Source organism: Martes martes (genome assembly GCF_963455335.1).
Source record: "Martes martes genome assembly, chromosome: 3".
NCBI classification, from domain to species: domain Eukaryota; kingdom Metazoa; phylum Chordata; class Mammalia; order Carnivora; family Mustelidae; genus Martes; species Martes martes.
The window spans coordinates 104076299-104097901 of record NC_137890.1 but is presented as its reverse complement, the minus strand read 5'-3'; the positions used below and the strand labels follow the sequence as shown (position 1 = coordinate 104097901).

At 36.2% G+C, this 21603-nt stretch overlaps 1 protein-coding gene across 1 annotated transcript in view; it reads right to left on the bottom strand.

Annotated features, from left to right (window-relative positions):
• The window catches only part of THSD7B (thrombospondin type 1 domain containing 7B), a gene marked incomplete at both ends in the record, with an annotated part of 715794 nt that overhangs the window by 211322 nt on the left and 482869 nt on the right, over positions 1–21603 (bottom strand). The window contains one exon of the mRNA XM_080799662.1: positions 19322–19585. Within this exon, the coding sequence (XP_080655788.1) occupies positions 19322–19585 (264 nt within the window). The remainder of the gene's footprint in view (positions 1–19321; positions 19586–21603) is intronic.

The window sequence follows — 21603 nt, the reverse complement described above, 5'->3', positions numbered from 1 at the left end:
GTGGTAGGTTGAACAATGGCCCCCAATGCTATCCTAGTTTTAATTTCTAGAACCTGTGAATGTTACCTTATATGTCAAAACAGACTTTACAATTGTGACTAAATTACCAATATTAAGATGGTAAGATTGTCCTGGATTATCAGCACAGGCTAGAAATCCCAAATGTCCTTTTAAGAGGGATGTAAAAGGAGATTTGACACAGAATCAGGAGGCAAGAAGACAATGAAGCAAAGGGCTATGCCACTGGTTCTGAAGACTCAGGAAAAGGCTCTTAGCCAAGGACTGCAGCTTTAGAAACTGGAAGCCACCTAGAGCCATTCAAGGGAGTATGGCCCTAATGAGACCTTATTTTTGACTCAATGAAACTGATTTTGGACTTCGGATTTCTAGAACTGTGGGAGAATAAAGGCTGTTTTTCAAGTCACCAAGTTTGCAATTTTGTTATGGCAGTTGTACGAAGCACATTTACATTAAAATTCTTTACACATAAGCATAGGTTTACAACATGTTAATTATTGAGTATATATGATGTACTGTCTCTTTGCCAGATGTTGGTAAGGAAAGTGATGGAGTAGACAGTCCCTCCCTCAAAGAGCACCTATCAGCGTCTGGCAGGATCAACTAGCAATAAAGTAGTTGAAATATGAGAAGCATCTAAGAATCAACACAGGTATTCTGAGCTCTTAATGGGTTCTAGGGTTTAGGGGGATGGTGGACTAGTGAGTCAGCTTGTGGTCTTCTAGAGGAGGTGATGTTTCTGATGCATGTCTGGAAAGGTTATTAGGAGTTGGCCAAAGAAGGAGGTTGTAAAGCAGAAAGATTAAAGTCATAGCAGAGATAAAATGTAGAGGTACGAAAGGCAAAAGCCCTAGGAGAATGCCTGTAGGTGTTGAGATGTACAAGAACCTGAGAAGTCTGGAATAAGAAGGATGAGGGGCAAAGTTTCAGAGATTAAAAAAAGGTAAAACCCTGCAGGACCTTGGTTGTGCTAAGGCATCTGAGCCGCAGGTTTTAAACTCGTATCAACCTAGGAAAGTGGTAATTCCATTTGTCTTTTGGAAATACTACTCTTGAAATGGGAGAAAAAATGTGGTGGGAGAAAGAATCCAGTGAAGATAGTGGATGGGCAACCACTATAGTCAATCTAGGAAAAAGAGAAGTGAAGTTTGCACAAGAAAAGGGGAGAACAACTGGGATGGAAAATCCTGGGTAGAAGTGAGAAATGTCTCTAAGCAGCAGTATTGAATGCATTTTTTAAACAATATTCCTATTAAAACAAAAAATACAATTTCAACATGAAAAAACACAGAAACATATTCATCTTGTCAAATTTAAGTATTCTTTTTACCAAAACAGGCACTATTCATTCTTCCCTGAGTAATGATTTGAAGAGCTTTTCAATGTCACAAGAAACAAAGACGCAGAGGACAAAGGAAACCCATCATTTGGCAAAGGAAGCAGATGGCTAAATTGTGTCTTTCTGTAACTGAGGGCGGGGTTTAACTATTTCACCCATTCTGGGAGGTAGACTTAGTAAGACTAGCTCACAGTTGGGGCGCCTGGGTGGCTCAGTGGGTTAAAGCCTCTGCCTTCGGCTCAGGTCATGATCCCGGGGTCCTGGGATCGAGGCCGCATCGGGCTCTCTGCTCAGCGGGAGGCCTGCTTCCTCCTCTCTCTCTCTGCCTCTCTGCCTACTTGTGATCTCTGTCAAATAAATAAATAAAATCTTAAAAAAAAAAAAAAAAAGAATAGCTCACAGTAGTTTAACAAGTTTGTCCTATCTTTGCTATAAACAAATCTTTGCCAGGACACTTTGTAAAATGCTATCTAAACCACCCAGTTACTAAAAATAATCAACTTTCAGTCCCTGAACATGCTCTATCAGCTCAGGCAAAATAAGCTTGCCTACATGTAGTTATAACAAATTTTTCACTATTTCAAATTTAATACCTACAGATAGATGTAAACTTTCTAAATGTGTTAACATTAGATTATTTTCTCCAGTAATGGCAAATATGTGAAACATTGTTCTTTAAATCAATGATTTTTTAGGGTATTTTGGTTTTGTGGTTTTTGTTTTTGTTTTTGTTTGGCTTTGTCTGTTCTCCATACCTCTTTATATATGAGAGCAAGTTAATAAAATTGCTGTAACAGTTAAACTGAAAATGCTCATCTCTGGATGAAATATTAATAAAAATAATTTAATTGTCTATTAAAAATAATCCATCTGGAATCAGATATAAAACAGATTATATTTTCATTTTTCAGTTTGATTAATTAAAATTGTACATAGCTATCGCTGGATCAATTGGAAATCTTTGCCTACATTCTTCCCTTCTTTGAAAAACATGGTTTGTCCAACTACAGCAACAAAACTTCATTTCCTCTGATCCCCAGCTGTAGATCAAAGGCAAAGGAGAGCAGTAGAACCAGGTCATCTTGTAGTCTTTCACCATGTATAGCTCAGCTGACTTCTCTGTGGGTCTATGTTCATTATACATAGTTCTTCTACCTAAAGCTCTATTAAAACATAAATGCGCGCGTGTGTGCGCGCACACGCGCGCACACACACACATACACACATCCCTTTACAGAAGTACTGAAGTGTGTGTGTGTTGAGTCATGTCATGTCATGTCTGCACTAGTCTTCCATTCATTCAGTGAACCTATACTGATAGCTTTGATGAGCCAGACACTGTTACACATTGGGGATGAAGAAATGAACATGATTTAGTCCTGAATTCTAATTCAGGATGAATTGGAGCTATAATTTTATGTGAGAGGGAAAAAAATCTACATGGAGAAACTTAGGGGAAAAAAAGTAAATATAGTCATAAAAAGAATTACAAGGAATCATGGCAATCCTCAGAATGATCCCCTCACCTCTCCTGAGAGTGGAAATAGGGGAAGTACTTCCCGGAGGAGGTAGCACTTGGTCTTAGTCCAAAGAGCAAAGAGTCTCCTGATATGAGAAAGAGCATGCCAGGTAGACTAATCATGGACCTTCTGTCATGTCCTCTTTAGGAGATGTTCAGAAGATACCAGGAAAGAGTGCAGGCAGAGCACTGGCATGGTCACACCCGCTTTTTAGTGTAATGGCTCATGGCTCCTGGTGTGGTGGATGTCAGGTGGATAGGTCAAGGCAAAATACTTGAACATCTACTATCAGGATTGTTACATAGAAGGATAAAAGGAGAAGATTGAGAAATAGAAAATTTTTAAGCATTATGAAGACTTGAGAATTCAGTTCTATACTAAAAAATCTGGAAAACCTACTAACTTTTGGGCACTAGTCCTGGTGTTGTGTATTTAGTTAAAAAATAAAAAGAAAGAAAAGAAAAAAAGCAGCTATTTCTCTTGGAACTTTATAATCTACTGCTACAGAAGAGATAATAAGCAATTTTTAAGTGAATATACAACATTTATGTTGGTGATTAAGTGGACCATGAAAAAAAATAAAGATTAGTAAGGGGCATAGGAAGTAATGAAGTGGACTGATTATTCATATCCAGTCGTTCTCTAACTTCTCTCAGAGAACCCACTGAAGAGAAGGGTAAAGCCCGTGCAATAAAGAAAACAAAGCCTTGTATGCTTTTGCGCCCTGTTCTTAGACAAATTATCAGTGGGATAAGAAACATAGTTGGAAATAACTCATCTCAACTATATTACTTTTGGCACATGCTCTTTTGTTGTAAGAACTAGGCAATCTCAGTCAACCTCTGGCCTGTTGTCCCACACTTGGGAAAAACATTATATACTTTGGGATTAAACCATGATGGGCCTCAACAGGAACAACTACTGACAGACATCAACAGAAATTCCTTATTTTTTAAAAAATAAAATCCAGTTTTACTATCAGTCTCCATAGTGCTATTCCCAAAGTCAAACAGACTTGGCTGAGATTATCTGTGGTCTGAATTATCCATGGGATCTATGAGAATAGGGAACTGAGAATTTACTAGATTGTATTGCCCATGGCTCTGTTTACCAGGGTCCACACAGGAAACCTCAGCATGAGGAATAATAATTACCCTCACGAAGAAATTTATGGTATAATTCTGGGGAATTCTGTTTAGGTCTTCAAGAGGCATATGGAAGACAAATCCATGTAAGAGCTTAAAAGGGCAAAGTCTTCACTGTTCTTATTAGGACAGCCAGATTCAGGTTACTGCTCTGTGCCTTCTTATACACGAAGTTAGAAATTTTCATAATGAGTGAACTCAGATTACAATACAAAACAAAACAAAACCAATGTTTTTATTGGTGCTGTTAAGTTCACTGTCACCACCCTGCCTTGATAGATGGGGTGTGTCTCTTTCCCAGAGGTGACAAAATAAAGTATTGCCACTTACTCTTTTTAAAAATCTTTTCAAAGATATACTTAAATTATCTTAACACAAATATAAAGGTTATGTGTCTATGGTAAATCTTGATCAAAGCACTATTTTCACTTTGTAAAAATCTTAGATTCTCTAATAGCTTTTGCTGTTGCTCTGCAAATTCAATTACATCTCTTCTTTCTCAAGAATGTACTATTTTTTTAACCTGAAATAACTTTCTAAATTAAAAAGACATGAAAAATTACTGATCAGTGAGATATAAAAAAGAGATGACTGGCATTTACAATAAATTAGCCAACTTTATCTTAAAATTTTATTAAAGACTACCTTTTCTCATTTCTTTATTGCTATCATCCTCTTTTAACCTAAAATCATGTCTTACACCATGACTACTGCAATCATCTCCAATGCACCCTTGCCCCTTTGAAGTCAATCTGTACATAGATTTTTAAAATAATTTTTTAAAAGAAAAAGTGATTTTTAAGGAAAAAAGAAGGTCCTAAAATGATAAAAGGGTCAATACAGCAGGAGGATATAAATTGTAGAACAAGGTAGCACCTAGATATATCAAGAAAAACTTAGTAATAAGGGGAGAATTATCCAGCAATACACTAATAAAAAATTTTAATACTATACTTTAGAATCCAGGAATCCAGCCAGAAAATCAGTAAAGAAATATTGGCATTAGACTTGTTAGACAAGACAGACTTTACAGACATATACAGAACATTGCATCCAAAAGCAACACAATACACATTTTTCTCAAGTGCACATAGAATATTCTCCAGGATATACCATATGTTAGGCCACAAAACAAGTTTTACTAAAAGAATACTGAAATCACATCAAGCATTTTTCTAAACAAAACAATATAAAATTACAAGTTACAAGAAGAAAACTGGAAAATTGACAAATATGTGAAAATTAGAGGACATGCTACTGAAAAACTAGTAGGTCAAAGAAGGAATAAAGAAAAATTAAAAAAAAAATACTCTGATTCAATGAAAATGGAAATACCCACAGCAAAACTGAAGAGATGCAGCTCAAGCAGTTCTAAGAGGAAAGTTGATAGTGGCCAATGCCTACTTCAAGGAACACAAAAAACTTAATAACCCAATTTTACGCCCCAAGAAATTAGAAAAAGAGCCAGTGAAGTCCAAAGTTAGAGGGAATGATATAACAAAGACCAGAGCAGACATAAATGAAATAGAGACTCAAAAGAAAACAGAAAAGATTAATGAAACCTAGAGCCAGTTCTTTGGAAAGATAAACAAAATTAACAAACCTTTAACTACACTCACCAAGAAAAAGATAGGACTCAAAATAAGAAATGGGAGGGGAAACATAACTGGTGTCACAGAAATACAAGGGATCTTAAGAGACTACTCTGAACAATTATATGTCGACAAATTGGACAATATATAAGAAATGAATAAATTTCTAGAAACACACAACTACCAACACTGAATCACAAAGAAGTAGAAAGTCTGAACAGACCAATTACTGGTAAGGAAATTGAATCAGTTATCAAAAACCTCCCAGCAAACAAAAGTTCAGGACCAGATGGTTTTATTGGTGAATTCTTTTTTTTTTTCTTATTTATTAATTTATTTATTTGAGAGAGAGTGAAAGAGAGCATGAGAGAGGAGAAGATCAGAGGAAGAAGCAGACTCCCCATGGAGCTGGGACCCCAGGACTCCAGGATCATGACCTGAGCTGAAGGCAGTTGCTTAACCAACTGAACCACCCAGGCACCCTCACTAGTGAATTCTATCCAACATATAAAAAAGAATGCCAATGCTTCTCTAATTCTTTCAAAAAGACAGAAAAGGAGGGAAAACTTCCAAACTCATTTTACAAGGCCAGCATTACCCTGATATTAAAATCAGGTAAGGGCAACACATTTAAAAAACAAACTAATATATCTCATGATCATAGATGCAAAAAATCCTCAAAATATTAGCAAACTGAATTCAACAATGTAGTAAAAGGATCCTACACCATGATTAAGTCACACTTATTCCAGGAATGTCAGGATGGTTTAATATCCACATAATCAATATGATACACCATATTAACAAAGCCAAGGATAAAAAGCATATGATCATCTCAATAGATGCAAAAAAAAAAATTGACAGAATACAACATCCATTGAGGATTAAAACTCTCAACAGAGTGTGTATAGAGAGAACGCACCTTAACATAATATAGGCCGTACATGACAAGCTTATTGCTACCATCGTTTCTAATGATAAAAAGCTGGAAATTGTTCAAAGATCGGTAACAAGACAGGATGCTCACTCCTACTACTTTTATTCAACATAGTATTAGAAGTCCTAGCCAAAGATAATAAGCAAAAAATAAAAGGTATCCAAATTAGAAAGAAATAAAACTTTCACTATTTGCAGATGCAGGATTTTATGTATAGAATGCTCTAAAGACCAACATAAAAAATTGTTAAGAACTAATAAATCTGGTGAACTTGCAGGATACAGAAATTCAATATACAGATCTATGATCAGTTGCATTTCTGTATATATACACACTAATACTGAACTACCAGAAACAATTTCATTTAAAATTACATCAAAAGGATCAAAACCTAGGAATTTAACCAAGGGGATGAAAGACCTATATACTGAAAACTATAAAACACTGATAAAAAAATTGAAGAATAAGTGGAAAGATATTTTGTGCTAATGGACGAGAATTGATATTACCGTGTCCATACTAATCAAAAGAATCCACATATTTATTGCAATCCTTACCAAAATTCCAATGGCATCTTTCAAAGAAATAAAAAAAAGTCCTAAAATTTCTATAGAACCACAAACACCCCAAATAGCCAAAGTAATTCTGAGAAAGAGCAAAGCCAGAGATATCATGCTTAATGTCAAACTATACTACAAAACTAATCACAGTAGTATGATCTTGGCATTAGAAACAGACTCATCTATCAATGCAACAGAATAGGTAGCCCAGAAATAAACCCACACCTATACAGTTAATTTATGACAAAGGAACCAAGAATATACAATGGGGAAAGTACAGTCTGTAATAAATATTGTTAGGAAAACTGGACAGCCACATTAAAAAAAATAAAAGTGGACCACTATTTTATAGCTACACAAAAATTAACTCAAAATGGAATAAAGACTTAAATAGGTAATACCTGGAAACATAAAACTCCTAGAAGAAAATAGGTGGTAAGTTTCTATAAATCAGTCTTTGCAATAATCTTTTTGGATTTGACACAAGAAGCAAAAGCAATAGAAGCAAAAATAAACCATGGGGACTACATCAAACTAAAAAGACTTCTGCCAAGCAAAGGAAATGATCAACAAAATGGAAGGAACCTATAGAATGGGAGAAAGTATTTGCAAGTCATATCTGATAGGAGGTTAATAACCAAAGTAAAGAATTCATACAACTCAGTAAAAAAAAACAACCCCCCAAACACACACACACACACAGGAAAAGAATGGAAGTTGGTGCAGCCGCTCTGGAAAACCGTGGAGATTCCTTAAGAAATTAAAAAAAGAGCTACCCTATGATCCTGCAATTGCACTACTGGGTATTTACCCCAAAGATACAGATGTAGTGAAAAGAAGGGCCATCTGCACCCCAATGTTCATAGCAGCAATGGCCACAATCACCAAACTGTGGAAAGAGCCAAGATGCCCTTCAACAGACAAATGGATAAAGAAGATATGGTCTGTATGTACAATGGAGTATTATGCCTCCATCAGAAAGGATGAATGCCCAACTTTTGGGACAGGACTGGAAGAGATTATGCTAAATGAAATAAGTCAAGGAGAGAGAGAGTCAATTATCATATGGTTTCACTTACTTGTGGAACATAAGACATAACACAGAGGACACTGGGAGATGGAGAGAAATGAGCTGGGGGAAACTGGAGGGGGAGACAAACCATGAGAGACTGTGGACTCTGAGAAACAAACAGGGTTTTAGAGGGGAGGAGGATGGGGGGTTGGGTGAGCCTGGTGGTAGGTATTAAGGAGGGCACATATTGCATGGAGCTCTGGGTTTGGTGCATATACAGTGAATTTTGGAACACTGAAAAAAAAATAAAATTAAATTTTAAAAAAATCCAAAAACCCAAATTGGGAAGTGGGCAGAAGATCTGAATAGACTTTCAGACAGATAGATGGCCAAAAAATACATGAAAAGATACTCAACATCACTCATTATCTAGAAGAAGTAAATTGTAGTCACAACAAGAAATCACCTCGCATCTCTTAGAATGGTTATTATCAAAAAGACAAGAAATAACAAGTATTGGCAAGGATGTGGAGAAAGAATACTTGTGCACTGTTGGTGAGAATGTAAATTGGTTCAGGCATTATTGGAAACAGTATAAATGGTCCTCAGGAAATTAAAATAGAACTATCAATGATTCAGCAATTCCACTTCCAGTATTTATCTGTGAAAAAAAAAAAAAGAAAGAAAACACTAACTTCAAAAGATATGCATGCCATCATGTTCACTGCAGACTTATTTCCAATAGCAAAGCAACAGAAGTATCCACTGACCATAGATAAATAAAACACAATGGAAAGGTACAACAGAGTATCATCACCCAGCATTAAAAAGAAAAAAAAACTTGCCATTTGTGACAACACAGATGGACCTTGAGGGCATTATACTAAGTGAAGTAAGACAGCGAGAAGGACAAATACTGTATGAACTCACTTATGTTGCGGGGGTGATAAACTCACTTATGGTGATAAACTATAAATATGGTGATAAACTCACTTATGTTTATCACCACCAGTGATAAACACACACACACAACTCAACTCACAGACATAGGAAAACAGACTGGTGGTGGTTAGAGGTAGGGAATTGGGAGTGGGCAAAATAGGTAATAAGGTACAAACTTCCAGGTCTAAGTAAGTCAAGGTGATATAATATACAATAGATTATTAACTGTTTTGTACATTAGAAAGTTCAAAGTCTTAAAACACCACAATTGTAACTATGTATGTTAATCGTTAGACTTAATTGCTCCAATTTTACCATAAATACTGAATCATTATGCTGTATGCCTCAAACTAACCTATTGTATGTCAATAAAAATATATTTTTAAAGCTTGAATTATATTACCTCCCTTTATTTTCACATATGATTGTATTAAATTAGATCCATACTCCTTGCTTTGTCCCCCAAGATTCTGCCTACTTGTCTAACCTCATTTCACAGAATTCTCTCACTCCCTATGTTAAACCATAGAGCTTCCTTTGTTTTGCTGGCAGAACTTCTTTCATATTTTACTCATTTACTCCTTAGAACATGCTTATTCCACTTCCCGAAATGGTCTCGTATGTACTTTTCATGTGGTGGCTTCTTTCTCCTACTTCTTTCTTGTACTTCAAATTTTTGTCACATCAGCAAGGACTTCCCTAAAGTTTACTTAAATATTTTATACTCAGCATCCAAAGAGCTAATAAAGACCTGAAATTCCTTTTTTTCTTATCCCCACTAGACAATAAAGTTCACGAGTATTCTACTTCCACTTAAATGTGTACCCAAATCATAGAAGACCACGTACATAGCTGGTGTTCAATATACAGGTTTTGATCACATGAATGACTAAATCAATATGTCAGTGACCTCAGTCTCATGACAACAGGAGACATTCCTTTCTTTACTCCCCTTTTAATAACTAATTAGACATCTGCACAGAATAGAAGTGTCTTGGCATATTCCACCACAGGATCCAGATTTCTAGTTAACAAGCACATCCAAAAGTAACCAAAAAAAAAAAAAAAAAAAAAAAAAAAAAAAAAAAAAAAACCCACAACAAAAAAACAAAAGTAACCAAATGGTTCAATAGATGTACTTTGTCAGATGCTTTTTCTACAATATCCATTCATGATAAAAAACCCTCAAATAGTGCAGGTTTAGAGGGAACATATTTCAACATAATAAAGGCAATGTATGAAAACCCCACAGCTACAACATCCTCAATGGGGAAAAACAGCTTTTCTTCTACTGTCAGGAACAAAACAGGGATGTGCAATCTCACCACTTATTTAACATAGTACTAGAACTCCAAGCTACAGCCATCAGACAACAAAAAGAAATAAAAGGCATCCAAATTATCAAGGAAGAGTCAAACTTTCACTGTTTGCTGATCACGTGATACTCTATATAGAAAACTTGAAAGACTCCACCAAAACACTGCTAGACGGACACAGATTCAGTGAAGTTGCAAGATACAAAAATCAACATACAGAAATCGGTTTCATTTCTACACTGATAAGGCAGAGAAACTAAGGAACCAATCCCATATATAGTTATACCAGAACAATGAGATACATAGGAATAAACCTAACCAAAGAGGTGAAAGACCTGTACTCTGAAAACTGCAGAACACATGAAAGAAATGGAAGACGACACCAAGAAATGGGATGGCATTCTATGCGCATGCATTGGTAAAACAGATATTGTTAAAATGTCTATACTACCCCAAAGCAATCTACACATGTAATGCAGTCCCTATCAAAATACCACCAGCATTTTCCAGAGCTAGAATAAACAATCCTAAAATTTGTATGGAACTGCAAAAGACCCCTGAATAGCCAAAGCAACCTTAAAAAAGAAAAGCAAAGCTAGAGGTATCACAATTCCAGACTTCAAGTTATATTACAAAGCTGTAGTCATCAAGACAGAATGGTACTGGCACAAAATAGATACATAGATCATGGAGCAGAATAGAAAACTTAGAAATGAACCCACTACTATATGGTCAGTTAACCTTAAATAAAGTAGGAAAAATATCTAATGGGAAAAATGACAGTTTCTTCCACAAACAGTGTTGGGAATCTAAACAGCAACATGCAAAAGAATGAAACTGGACCATGAATACCCAACTTTTCTATCAACATGGACAAGACTGGAAGAGATTATGCTGAGTGAAATAAGTCAAGCAGAGAGAGTCAATTATCATATGGTTTAACTTATTTGTGGAGCATAAGAAATAACACGGAGGACATGGGGAGATGGAGAGGAGAAGGGAGTTGAGGGAAATTGGAGGGGGAGATGAACCATGAGAAACTATGGACTCTGAAAAACAATCTGAGGGCTGTGAAGGGGCGGGGGGTGGGAGGTTGGGGGATCCTGGTAGTGGGTATTATGGAGGGCACGTATTGCATGAAGCACTGGGTGTGGTGCATAAACAATGAATTCTGTTACACTGAAAAGAAATTAAATTAAAAAAATGAAAAAAAAAAAAAGAACGAATGAAACTGGACCATGATCTTATACCATACACAAAAAAATTCAAAACGGATTAAAGACATAAATGTGAGACCTGAAACAATAAAAGCCTAGAGGAGAACACAGACAGTAATTTCTTTGACATTGGCCATAGAAACTTCTTTCTAGCGATGTCTCCTGATACAAGGGAAACAAAAGCAAAAATAAACTATTAGGACTTCATCAAGGTAAAAAGCTTCTGCACTGTTAAGGAAACAATCAACACAACTAAAAGGCCACCTTCAGAATGGGAGAAGATATTTACAAATGACATCTCTGATAAAGAGTTAGTATCTAAAATATAAAGAACTTCTAAAACACAGCATCCAAAAAATGAATAATCCAATTAAAAAATGGGCCAAAGCCATGAATAGACATCCAGATGGCTAAAAGATGCATGCGAAGATGCTCAACACCACTCACCATCAGGAAAATACAAATCAAAACTATGAGTTACCATCTCGTACCTGTTAGAATGCCTAAAATGAACAACAGAAGAAACAGGTGTTGGCAAGGATGTGGAGAGGGGAACCCCTCTTGCTACTGGTGGGAATGCAAACTGACACAGCCACTCTGGAAACCATACGGAGGTTCCTCAAAAAGTTAAAGATAGAACTACCCTACAATCTGGCTATCCTACTACTAGGATATTTACCCAAAGAATACAAAAACACTAACTCAAAAGAATACATGCCCCCTGATGTTTATAGCAGCAGTATCAACAATAGCCAAATTATAGAAGCAGTGCAAAGGTCCATGAATTCATGAACAGATAAGGATGATGTGGTATGTATGTATGCATGTGTATGTACACATATATATATATAATGGAATGTTATTATTCCATTTGCAATGACATGGATGGAGCTAGAGAGTATTATGATAAGCAAAATCAGTCAGTCAAAGAAAGACCTACCACAGGACTTCACTCATATGTGGAATTTAAGAAACAATGCAAGTGAGCAAAGGTGGCAAAAAGGAGAGGAGAGAGGGAGGCAAACCAAGGAATGCACTCTTAACTACAGAAAACACACTGATAGTTACCAGAGAGGAGGTACATGGGGTGGGGGGATGGGTTAAATAGATGATGGGGATTAAGGATTGTACTTGTAATGAGCACTGGGTACTGTATGGAAGTGTTAAAAAAATCACTATATTATATACCCAAGAATAGTATTACATTGTAAGTTAACTGCAATTTAAGTAGAAACTTAAGGGGTGCTTGGGTGGCTCAGTTGGTTAAGCATCTGACTCTTGATTTTGGCTCAGGTCATCATCTTAGGGTTGTGAAACAGAGCCCCACACTGGGCTCAGCACTAGGTGTGGAGCCTGCTTAAGATTCTCTCTACCCCTCTACCCCTCCACTCCTCAGTGGGAGCACATGCTCACTTTGTCGCTAAGAAAAAAAAAAAAAAAAGTAAAAAATTTAAAAAAGGTGAAAGAAACTAGGATAGATTTGGATTTGATCAGAACATTTAAAATTGGTGTGCAGAAGGAGAAGAATGGCAAAAAGTAGGCAGAGTTTAAAGAAACAAAAGCTGAGAACTTCCCAAACCTAACGAAGGACTTAAATATACATATCCAGGAAGCTGACAGAAGACTCCATTATCTCAATGCAAAAAATACATTTTCCAAGAAACATTATATTGGAACTGTCAAAAAAAAAAATAGTAAGTCAATGGTAAAGAATATGAAAGACAACCAGGGGAAAGAAGTTACTTAAAGAACCCCCTTTAGGCCATCAACAGATTTCTCAGCAGAAAGTCTACAGGTCAGGAGAGAACAGATGACACATAGATGACATACTCAAAGGGCTGAAAGATAGAAATGTTAGCCAAGAACATGTGAGCCATAAGTTATCTTTCAGACAGGAGGGAGAAATAAAGGCTTTCTCAAACTAAGAAAAGTTGAGGGAGTTCACCACCGACAGACTCGCAAAAAGTGCTGAAAGGGATTCAAGGTGGGATGAAAAGACACTAATCAGAGAGACAAAAACATATCAAAGTGCAGAACAGTTTGATAAAGTTGAAAAATAGAAAGCAAACTCTGCTAGAATGTGTCTTAACCACTGACCTACAGTATAAAAGTTAAAAAATATTAAAAATCATCATAGTGACTATAATTTGTTGAAGAGAATAAAGGCATAAATCATAAAAGAGGTAAACTGTGACATCAGATATATACAAAGGAGGGGTGAAAGGTAGAGAATTTACAGGCAAAAGGAGATTAGTTATCAACACAAAATTGACAGTATTATCTGTGAGAAGTTTTAAGTAAGCTTCATCATAACTGCCAAGAAAAAATCTGGAGTAGATTAATCAAAATAAAAAAGGGGGAGACAGAGTATATCACTGTGGAAAAGTACCAATTTACAAGGGTAGGCAGAAAAAGGAAAAATACCCTCGAGATATACAACAAGAAGGCAAATAATAAAATGGCAGCGGTAAGTCCTTACATATCAATAATCACCCTAAGTAAAAATGGGTTGAATTCACCAAAAGGCACAGAATGGCTGGACAGAAAAACAAGACAATCATATGATACGTACAGGAGACTCATGTCACCTTTAAAGACACTCATACACTCAAATTTTGAAGGAACAGAAGAATATATCTCATGCAAGTAGGAACCAAAATAAAGTAGGAATAGCAATACTTTGACAAAATAGACTCCAGGCCAAAAAGCAAAAAGCAAAAACAAAACAAAAAATAAGAAACCAAGATTACATAATAAAGGAGTCAATATATCAAGATGTATATCAACATTCATAAATGCTGATATACATTATATAATAAAGAAGTCAATATATCAAGATGTATATCAACATTCATAAATGCATATATATCCATTATTAGAGCCCCTAAATGTATTAAGTAAATACTAACAAATACTAACAAATGTGAAGAGAGAAATAGACAATTATATAAAAACAGTAGGGGAGTTCAACACCACACTGTCAGTAATGGATAGATCACCTGAACAGGAAAAAAAAAAAACAAAAAAAAACAAGGAAATGCTATAATTGAACTGTACTTTAAACCAAATAGACTTGACATATATAAAACATTCCATCTAACAGAAGAATATAGTTTTCTCAAGAAAAACTGAAAGGTTTCCTTTTAAGAACAGGAAAAAGAGGGTCGCCTGGGTGGCTCAGTGGGTTAAAGCCTCTGCTTTCGGCAGAGGCTTTCGGCTCAGGTCATGATCTCAGGGTCCCGGGATCAGCAGGGAGCCTGCTTCCTCCTCTCTCTCTGCCTGCCTCTCTGCCTACTTGTGATCTCCATCTGTCAAATAAATAAATAAAATCTTAAAAAAAAAAAAAGAACAGGAAAAAGACAAAATTGCCCACTCTCACCTCTCTTATTTGATACAGTACTAGAAGTCCTAACTGGAGAAATTAAATAAGACCAAAAAAATGGCATCCAAATCAGAAAGAAGGAAGTAAAATTGTCACTATTTGCAGTTGATAATTTGTGTATAGAAAATGTCAAGGGACGCCTGGGTGGCTCAGTTGGTTAAGCGGCTGCCTTCGGCTCAGGTCATGATCCCAGCGTCCTGGGATCAAGCCCCACATCGGGCTCCTTGCTCGGCAGGGAGCCTGCTTCTCCCTCTGCCTCTGCCTGCCACTCTGTCTGCCTGTGCTCTCTCGCTCTCTCTCCCTCTCTCTCACTCTGACAAATAAATAAATAAAATAAAATAAAATAAAATAAAATAAAGAAAATGTCAAAGACTCAGCCAAAAAACTGTTGAAGTTAAGCAATTTCAGTAAAATTCCAAGGTATTAAAAAAAATCAACATACAGAAATTATTTATGTTACTATACACTAATTATGAAGCATCTGAAATATAAAACTATCCCATTTGCCATAGCACCAAAACAATAAATAGTAATAAATTTAACCAAGTGAAAGATCTGAACAATGAAAACTTTAAAACTTACTTGGAAAAAAGTTGAAGTAGATACAACATATGGAAAAAAAAACACCTGTGTTCGTGGTTCTGAAGCATTTTGTTAAAATATCCATGCTACCTAAAGCCTTCTATAGAATCAATAAAATCAATGTAATCTGTCAAAATTCAAATGTCATTCTTCACATAAAGAGAGAACTGGAACTACCAAGGACCCCAAATAGCCAAAGCAATCCTAAGGAAGAGCAAATATGGGAATGTTACATTTCTTGATTTTAAATTATACTACAAAGTTATTGGAATAAAAACAGAATATTATTGGCATAAAAATTAAACACAGACCAATGAAACAGAATTAAGAGCTCAGAATAAACCCATGCATTTTTTCCTCAAGAATTTTGATGGATTCCTATCTCACAGTTAGGTCTTTCACCTATTTAGAGTTTATCTTTGTGAATGGTTTAAGATAATGGTTGAGTTTCATTGTTCTGTATATAGCTGTCCAATTTTCCCAGCAACAGTTATTGTAAAGACTGTTTTTCCCCCCCCCACTGGATAGTCTTTCCTGCTTTGAGCTGAGATGTCCTTCAATGGACAAATGGATAAAGAAGATGTAGTCCATATATACAGTGGAATATTACTCAGCCATCAGAAAGAAAGAATACCCAATATTTGTGTCAATATGGATGGAACTGGAGGAGATTATGCTAAATGAAAAATCAAACAGAGACAATAATCGTATGGTTTCACTTATTTGTGGAACATAAGAATAGCATGGAGGACATTAGGAGAAGGAAGGGGAAAGTGAAAGGGGGGAAATCAGAGACAACCATTAGAGACTATGGACTCCAGGGAACAAATTTAGGGTTTCAGAATGGAGGAAGGTGAGGGGATGGGTGAGCCCAGTGACGGGTACTAAGGAGGGCATGTATTGCATGGAGCACTGGGTGTTTGTTATACACAAATAATGAATCATGGAACACTACATCAAAAACTAATGATGTACTGTATGGTGACATACATAACAACAACAACAACAAAAAAACAAACAAGCATTTTCAGTGAACTAATACTTGACAAGAGAAGAAATAACACTTAATGGGGAAATGGTCTCTTCAAATGGTGTTGGGAGAACAATGCAGAACAATGAAATTAGACCCCTGTTTTACAGCACTCAAAAAATTAACTCAAAATAAATCAAGGCCTTAAATAGAAAACCTGATACCAGGAATCTCCTAGAAAAAAATGTGGTGAAGAAGCTCTTTAACACTGGTTTTGGTAATGTTTTTCATAGGTCACCAGAGCAAACAAAACAAAATAGGACTACATCAAACTTAAGCTTCTGCATAGCAAAGGAAACAATCAACAAAATGAAATGGCAACAGAGCTAATGGGAGAAATTTTTTGCCAACCATGTATCTGATAGCAGGTTAATACCCAAAATATATAAAGAACCTTTTCAATCTAATTATGAAATAGGAAGAGAAATGGACATTTTCCCAAAGACATCCAAATGGCCAAGGGGTACAGGAAAAGATGCTCAACATAACTAACCATCAGGCAAATGCAACTCAAAACCACGGTGAAATAACACCATAACCAATAGAATGTTTTTTGTTTGTTTTTTTTTTTTTTAAAGATTTTCTTTATTTATTTGACAGACGGAGATCACAAGTAGGCAGAGAGGCAGGCAGAGAGAGAGAGAGAGGAGGAAGCAGGCTCCCTGCCGAGCAGAGAGCCCAATGCGGGGCTCGATCCCAGGACCCTGAGATCATGACCTGAGCCGAAGGCAGAGGCTTAACCCACTGAGCCACCCAGGAGCCCCCAATAAAATGGTTTTAATTGAGAAAAGAAATAATGGGTGTTGAGGAGGATGTGGAGAAAAGGGAACTCTTGTACACTGTTAAGAAATGTACATTCCCTCAACCACTATGTTAAACAATATTAAAGTTACTCAAAAATTAACCGATCTACTATGGGATACAGTAATCTCACAGCTGGGAATATACCCAAAGGAAATGAAAATAGAGTACCCAAGAAATATATATATACTCCCATGTTCATTGCAACATTTTTCACAATAGCCAAAATATGGAAACAACCTAAGTGCTCATCAAAAGATGAATGGATGAAGAAGATGCGATCTATATTTGATAAAATATATCTCATATTAAAAAATGAAACATTTGGCCATAGAAATAATATCCTACCATTTATGACAATATGGATAGACCCTGAGGACATTATAGCAAGTAAGGTAAGTTAGAGAAAGGCATGTACTGTAGGTTATCACTTTTATGTGGAACTTAAAGAAGTCAAATTTGTAAAAACGATAGAATGGTGGTTACCAGGAGATGAGGAATGGGGAGGAGTGGTTAGGACAGATATTATCAAACTGTTTAAATTTATAATGAGTAGTACATAAGTCCTAGAGATTTGATGCACAGTATAGTGAACACACACACCAATTTTGTATTATAATCAAACTTGCTAAAAGACTGGTACTTAATTCCAACCACTAAGAAATAACTCTGTAATGTGATAGTGATGCTAATTATCACTACAGTGCCAAACACTACCATATGAATAATCAAACTGACATATTGTAACCTTAAATTTACACACTGGAAGTCAAACATATTTCAATGGGAAAAAGGAAAATCTAGTTTTAGAAAATGAACCAATACATATATAAAAACCAAAAACAAAAATTAAAGTCAACCAGTTTTGGCTTCCATAAAATGGGTCCACAGCTTGCTTCTGATGTGTATAATGTTTCTCTGAGTCAAGTCACTGAAGAAAATTTTATAGAGTAACCCAGGAAGCAGAGCCAATGATATCACCAATTAAAAGGTTATTAAGCCTTAGGTTGCATTCACAAGATGGTACAGGCATATCTTCAACAGTTAATCCATTGACTATGAAGACAAACTGTCATTTACCTGACTTCTATAACAGAACTGAATTCAACTCCCCATTATTATTATTGAGAAAGCTTATTAAAAGAAATACTTTGATGATAGAGACCCAAATTTTTTTCCTCCTAGAGTTTGTCAAACATGAATTCTTTCATACGCTCTGTAAAATTCCTTACCATTTTAATCTTATTAAAAAAAATCAGTAACAAACTAGAGTATGAAATTCATTATGTTCCATTGTAATCATTAGTCTCAGCATCCCCTATCAACCTTCATCCCGACTAGATTGAGTCTCATTCTTTTCTCCATTCACCCCTCTTCCAAATTCTCCCAAGGTTCAAAAAAGGCAGTCTTCTCCCTGATTAACAGCTCACAAAATTCTTCCTGATGGCTTTTTTCTACAGTTTTATTCTATTAGTTTGGGTATACTTATATAGTGCATTGCAAAACATTTTAAGTCAAAGTTTTCATTGGTAATTTGTCAACTACCTTAGAAGAAATTCAAGGCCTCATGCTTTCTATGCGTATGATCAGAGCACCAAAGACCACCACAAAATATATTTTGTATTAAATACGGCTTTTCTAATGAAGTAAAGCAACTGCACTCATCCACAGTTAACCAAGTGGCCAATGGTAAAGTATAGAGTGAGGGGAGTCAAAGATCCAAAATAATCACATTCCAAATAATCAGTGAAATATGGACACATGTATTCCAAATGCCTATATTTTATGAGAGGCAGTGTGTTATTAACAAAGGAAAACTGAAAGAAATATTACAGAACAAAGCTACTAATTCTAGACTTGGATACACCTCCTGGGCTGTATGTGTATGTTCCCATCTCCTTAATGTTCCTCCTCATCCATCTCCTTACCAGAGCTCCTGCAGTGGGAGGGGTCAACAGGTCTTCCATTTTTATCAGAGCAGGCTATTGCTCGAAAGCGCAGGCCTTTTCCACATTCTTTGCTGTCTCCTTGTACCCGATATCCTCGTTGAGACTCCCTTCTGCCTTCTGGAAGAATGCAATCTGACCAGTTTCCATAAGGCTGAGATATAAATACATCACAAGGGCACAGTTCTGTTTCTATGAGAGGGTACAGGTCAGAGTCCTGGCATTTCTCTTTCTTCCTGCTTTTCCCTGTTTCAAAAACAAAACAAAACAAAACATCGATATATTAATTGCCAATCTGTTTTGTTGAAAGTCACATTATTGTCTTTACTAGTGTTTATTTACTAAACATCAAATAAAATATGGCCTTCCCCTGCCCCTCTCCACAAACCCCCCCTTTTTTTTTCTGTGAAAGCAAATCCTAGGACAATGGAAGCAATTCTCAAAGCAACTTTGAAATTAAAGTTAATTTGAGGGGTGGCTCAGTCTGTTAAACATCTGCCTTTGGCTGGGATCAAGCCCCACATCAGGCTCCTTGCTCAGCAGGGAGCCTGCTTTTCCCTTTCCTTCTGCCTGGTGCTCCCCAGCTCATATACTCTGTAAAACAAAATAAAATAATAATAATAAAGATAATTTGGAAAAAATTTAAAAATGGTTTATATTGGATAGTGGCAAAAAAAAAAAAAAAAGAAACTGAAAGCTGTTTGCTGCAGTGACTCAACAGCTGGAAAGTTTTTATTTATATGATTTTCTCTATAACTTGTTGGTAAGAACAAACAGATTACTTTGTTTTCCTGAAAATTAATGGTTTCCAGGGAAACCAACAAAATACTGGAAATAGTTAACATCCTGTCTTTTTGATGTGCGTTTTTGGAAACAGTTTATCTATTCAAAGAACAAAATGATATCTCATCCAATGGCCCTGGAGTGAAGCTAGGTGCCACTCGGGGTGAGAGTGACAAAGTCAAACTTATTTTGGTCCTTGCCATCAGGCAGCTCACAAATGCTGACACAATAAAAGGAAATAAATGGTCAAATAATGTTGGGTAATTTAATCTGAGAAAAAGTTATGACTTCCACTTTGAAAGACCTTTTTAACTTAAGTATTCTAGAATATGACTTTACCTTAACCAAATGACTTTGATGGAGCTTTTAGCTGTGATCCTGTCTTTGAGTAATGAGAATGCAGAATCATTTCCCATTGCTGAGTACTTGATAATCATGTTTAATGGGATTTCGAGTCTGCATGTAACTTGATTCAACTTTTCTGCCAACACACTTCTGCTAGATTCCTAAACGTTTTCTAATAGATCTGATTATATTTTGTTTCATCATTAATAAGTCATCAGCTAGAGTCTTGGCTGGTTATAAGAAAATATGAAGTAGGCTGCTTTATTGGTCTTATTCCCAGTGTTTATAGGGATTTTAGAAAAGCTTGATTCAAGCTGATGCATGGGATATTATCTCATTGTCAAAGAATTTATACACAATTTTATAGTTGTTGCCTGGATGACTGGCTCTATGGTCTGACATGTTGCTTACAGTCATAATAAATAATGATTTCTGCAGGGTCTGAAGATGTTGCTGGAGCTTCAGCCATGCCTCTCTCTCTCTCTCTCTCTCTCTCTCTCTCTCTGGGAGGATGTATTCACTTGCCTTTACCATTAGGAGCACTTAATGAGAAAATGTTTGAGAAACACGGTCCTCACCTATGGCGGTGAGAAGCTGAAAGATAGGTCTATGTGTGGTGACTGGACCAGCACCCAGCATACTGAAGTCTCTGGTGCTTCTTAAACGTCTCCATCTCTTCAATTTCTATTCTCTTCTCAACTCATTTAAGCCTGGATTCAGAGTCGACCTATTTCTTGACACTCTACTTACTATTGACAAAGTAATAAAACAAATGAAGCCCTGTAATGTCTCTCTACCTTACCCTCAGGCTTAATCGTTCAATGATTGTTCAGAATGTTGATAACACCATCACTGTTGAAACAGTCTTCCCAAATTCCATTGTACCTTACCTTTTTGTCCCTCACCCCCACTATCCCTCCGGGAAGATCACATTTGTTTGTTGCATCATTTCCTCTCTCTACATCTCTTAACTGATGGACTTTCTCAGGGCACTGTCCTAGGTTCTCTTCTTTTCTGATCCATTATCTTCACTCACGAGTTTAAAGGACCCTCTATATCTCTTAAATTCTTATTACCTCCATTCTAGATTTCTTGCTCAAGCTTCTGAGCCACAGACTAAGAACCTAAAAGGGCCT